A 4,665-nucleotide genomic window follows, 5' to 3' on the forward strand; every position below is an offset into this window, starting at 1 on the left:
TCTGTTGTCCACAGCTGCTTCATACTGTATGAAAATCTCCTTCAGTTTATTATCATATGCTGATAACTCTGCAGCCAGCACAGTGCCACTGTGTTTACCTTTATTAAATTACACACAGACAACACCCGGCTGCTACAGAGTATCCACACACACCTTTACACACGTATCTGTGTTTATGTCAGTTTGTTTGATAAAGGTAAAATATATATAATATACTTTATAATGTATAATAAAGTACGGTAGTTCTGCCAACAAATCTTGTTCAGAATGAAGCGAATTACAGTTAGTGCAGTCTGCGTCTGTTGGTACTGGTAACTAGCCGATCTTGACCTCATATATACGGTATACAGCAGCCATCTATATACATCTATACGTATCTATATTTCTATATCTATGTACTGGACAGGACTGGACAGAGGTTCTGGCACACACGTAACAAACACTGTAGCTGCTGTCACCCACCTGTTTGTGTCCTCCAATAAGCTGGGACTTAGCTGTGACCCTGGAGACACCGTGAGCTCTCCCTTCCTCTCTGGATCCACAGTCACTGTGTCTGTACCAAGTTCACCTGAATGGAGAAATCCAACACTTACCACGCACTTAAAAACAAAACACTTAAACTAAAGACCAGATAGTTAAGTTGTCTGTTTGCTTACTGATGTTAACCAAGGGTTTTTCTAATGTTTCTTCAGCACCGCCAAACAAATCTGTCATTTTCTTCCTCCTATTATCAATATCATCTTCATCCTGTTCTGAGCCCACATCTGTAAAGCAAAGTCAAATGCATAAATGAAACGACACTGGTCGCAAAACTTGAGAAAAATGCAAAAGGCCCTGTCTAGATCCACTGTTTGGTTTGTCCGATCTGGACTACTGTAGAAACATGGCAGTTCAACCGCAGACTCTACTGATTCTAAGGTAACAAAAACACAATGATTCCCATATTCAGGTGATTATACACTAATGAAAACATACCTGTGAATATTATGTTCCATTTCTGACAATAGATCCTCCTAAATGTTACGCACTATCCTTTATTATATACAGTATTTAGGAGTCTAGGTGACACATGCACAGTCATATGACACATTCATATGACCAGCAGGTAATCAGGAAATGATAAGGCGGGGCAGCTGTGGCTCAGAGGTAGAGCGGGTAGTCCACTAATCAAATTGCTCCTGATGCTGAGTTATCAGCAAAATTTGAATGAATACGTTAGTTTTTGCGCTAAAGTCCATTTATTACCAGTCCCAGTAGAGACTGCTTTGCTGAGCGCTCCTTGTTGTGGACTGCAGGTATGGTACCTGCGGCGTATACTCTGTCTGTGTTTGTGGCGAGTGAAGCCTAAGGCTGATTTTAGGACTTCGATCCTACTCGTGTAATAGCCAGATGCAAGTTTCCCATCTTTCATGGAGGGAACTGGAACAAAGTGACAGTAATGCTCATAGTAGTTTAAACCCTATTGTGTAACACTGAATAGCTCTGTGTAGTGATAGTATCCTGCTGCTGATGCTTACCATGTTTGTAGCATTTCTATAGCTGCTGCAATAGGTACTTCTCTAAATATTATTTTTCATCATATTTGCTGAAAATTTCAAAATATGTTGACAGTAGTACATGCGACAGATAATCTATTTAAAGAAATGAGGTTCCTTTGGCTAATTCTTGCAGTCGTAATGGCATTTGCAAGAATTCACCAAGTAAACAGTGTGAACTGCACAAATCACATATAATCTGATCCTTTCCAGTCCATATTTAAAGAAATGAAACTTGATACAGTGATCTACTGCAGCCATGTTGGTGATGTACAGACTGTTGGTCCTAACCTCTCTGTGCTTCACCCCAGCCTTTCTCTTCTTCCTCAACATTCCTTCCTCCCTTGTACTCCTCTCCCATGTTTTCTTCTCCCTTCGTGCACTCGTTGACCATCTGTAATCCTTTCTCCAATTCATCAAACTCTTCTTCTTCCCTGCCCTCCTCTTCTACCTCTCCCACATATACCCCTAGTTGACTTTGACTGGTTCCATCCATTTCTTCCTGCCTTAGTTCACTCTGCTCCTGCTCAGACCCTCCTGCCCCCTCTCCTTCCTCTTCTTGGTCTACTTTGTCCTCTCCTTCCACACTGCTGCAGCATCCATGGACACTGGAGCTGGGGGACACAGAATCCGTGGACAGCGGTTCGTCCTGGCCGGCTGTGATGAAGGCCTGGGGACTGCTGGCAGAGTCTACCTTGAAAGGTGGAGGCTGAAAAAAGTTGGACCCCTAAGAATTGAGGGTAACAGCACATATGGGTCAGCTTTGCAAATGTGAAGAACATACAGTATGGGATGCTACAGCTGAAGTCAATTAAAAGGAGGAGTTAACACTTTGTTCCTCGATTAAAATGGTTTGGGTAAATCCCCAGAAAAAACTCACACTGGTGAATGAAACGAGAGACTAAAGCAAACCTTGACTGAGCTTCCTCTTGGCGTGGTGAAACTCTCAATCCCGACATACACAGAACTGAGTTGGCTGCAGGCAGGGGAGACTGGAATATTGGCATCAATAACACCCGTCTTCATACCCTGGTGTACATCTGTCAAAACACAATTCAAGCAAAGTTTGCATCTTATTTCACTTATATCACTCCTTTACCAGAATTCAAATTGGTATCTGGTTTCCGTATCTGGGGTGGAGGATTTAAGGAAACCTGATTACTTCTAGATTTCTCCTGAAGGACGCCATGTATACAGGTAACCTGCTTCCTAATTAGCATTTTACAAATACGCATTTGCAGGACAAAATTAACAGTGTGAAGTAACAATGTGTAAAATATTGACCAAGGAATGGTCAATATTAATATAGTATATATTAAATAGAAACTCTCCTTTATCCCGAATATCATTATCCACCCTCAACAGGGGCAGTTATTCTGATCTGACTGTACAATAACTGTGTCTTAGTCACTAAAGTACCCCAGAAAGCAATCTGTTTCAGTCTGTGCTCTTCTTGTTTCTCCTCTCCTGTCCATCTACTCTCCTTGATATTGATCCTACAATGTACAAGCAGGTTGCAGGGGAAAACACTTGCCTTACGTATGTTGATTAAAATTTTCTAGACATTTGATCCATCTCCACATTATTATTAGTTGGGTAAACTTCCTAAACAGTCAAATTATGTGAAAAGTAAAGCTTCAAGTGCAGCTTTCCAGTGTGCTTCTACCTGGGCCACGTGGGGTACTATTATAGGGTGGGGCTCGTCTGTTGAGGTTCTCCTGAAGATGAGCTGGAGAGTATGTGATGCTGGAGAGTTCAGCCAGCAGAGGCATGTTTGACTGGGGCCTGTACACACAAAAAACACATCAGTTACAATAAATACACTGATTGGGAAATCTGATAAATAATCACTTTTAGGTTGAGTAACATTTTGTCCAAAAAAAGCTACATCTATTCCTCCCTCACTGGGAGTTCCAGAATCTACCAATATTCAGTGCAGGTGCCTCAGGCCTCACACTCCATCTCCACTGCTTGCCCTCCATTTACTCTATCCAGAATGCCACACTATACTATCACAGCCACACTAACTACACATTGAAAAAAGTCAAGCAGACCCAGAAACTGTGCTAGTCTGCAATTGTCCTAATAGCAAGAAAACAAAATGGCGAAAGTGAAGAATATCCCTTTCAAACCTTCTGGAGGAATGGATGGTGAGGAGATGAGGCCGGGGCCCTGTTGGGTTAACAAATGTTTATAGGAAGGAATAAATGTATTAATATATATATATATAATATAGGAAACCCTAGTACCCTATGTAATAGGAGAGACAGTCAGAGAGCCGATACCTCTATCCTGCATAGTCCCCCTGGGATTATTAAAGTATTTCTGATTCTGATTCTGATTAGAATCAAGCGTATTACCAGCGCAGTGAGTAGATTCATGTACCAACTGCACTATCAACAAGTGCCACAGAGGCAATACTCAGAAGGTTGTAGAGCAGGTAAATATCCAAATGACCAATAATTACAATCTCATCAGAATGAATAACAAGGTCAGAGATAAAATCACCAAATTCACATTTCTAAACATTGGTAATTGGACTAAAAAAAAAGTGATTTTACTAGACAATAACGGCACACAGTGCACACTTCAATACATTACAGTTATTAAAAAAAAGCTGCTGTATTTGCATGACAAGTGAATAGCTCTGCAATGCATTAAAAAAAAACATGCCTGCATCCCAGCTGTTCTTTTCATGGTTGTTGTCTTCTACAATCTTTTTGGTCTTTCAGGGGCATTTCTCTCTCCTTTTACAAGTGTCCTCTATTGTTCGCTGCTTCAGGGCAGCCTTTGCCTGAGGTAGTGTTTCGCTGTCTGCATGAAAGCTTCGCAAGTAGAAACAGCTATGTTACAGCTAATTTAAAACAGATCTGATTAAGGATCGGATTGGGCTCAATACAGCCGATACCAATCTCTGCGACTGCACCGGGCCATTCCTACTAGCAGTGCTTCCTAAACTTTAACTCCCACAGCCTAGTCTCCTGAACTAAAGTACCCCTTATCAACACCACCATTATGTCCAACATGTTCATTTGAACTCATTTCAAACTGGATGTTATTTCCACTTCCCTCCAGTCAGAAAACAGTGTTACTTCTTGTTCCTACAGGGTGCTGTTTGAATGATGTCTGT

The 4,665-nt window shown here is 41.3% G+C and overlaps 1 protein-coding gene and 1 long non-coding RNA gene across 2 annotated transcripts in view; both read right to left on the reverse strand.

Moving 5' to 3' along the window:
• Positions 1-478: 478 nt before the first annotated feature.
• On the reverse strand, positions 479-1,915 carry LOC118331329. The gene is made up of 3 exons (XR_004796877.1): positions 1,827-1,915; positions 657-764; positions 479-568 (listed from the first exon to the last, which is right to left on the reverse strand). It is a non-coding gene; the product is annotated as an uncharacterized LOC118331329 (long non-coding RNA).
• A 67-nt stretch (positions 1,916-1,982) lies between these two features.
• Positions 1,983-4,665, reverse strand: part of LOC118331264 — a 15,545-nt gene continuing 12,862 nt past the window's right edge. Inside the window, exons 16-19 of the mRNA XM_035666067.1 lie at positions 3,202-3,320; positions 2,448-2,575; positions 2,069-2,262; positions 1,983-1,986 (exon numbers count right to left, since the gene is read on the reverse strand). Coding sequence (XP_035521960.1) covers positions 1,983-1,986; positions 2,069-2,262; positions 2,448-2,575; positions 3,202-3,320 — 445 coding nt within the window. The remainder of the gene's footprint in view (positions 1,987-2,068; positions 2,263-2,447; positions 2,576-3,201; positions 3,321-4,665) is intronic.

The sequence above is a fragment of the Morone saxatilis genome, unplaced genomic scaffold (genome assembly GCF_004916995.1).
Source record: "Morone saxatilis isolate NCDOM2014 unplaced genomic scaffold, NCSU_SB_2.0 Contig20, whole genome shotgun sequence".
Classification (NCBI taxonomy): domain Eukaryota; kingdom Metazoa; phylum Chordata; class Actinopteri; family Moronidae; genus Morone; species Morone saxatilis.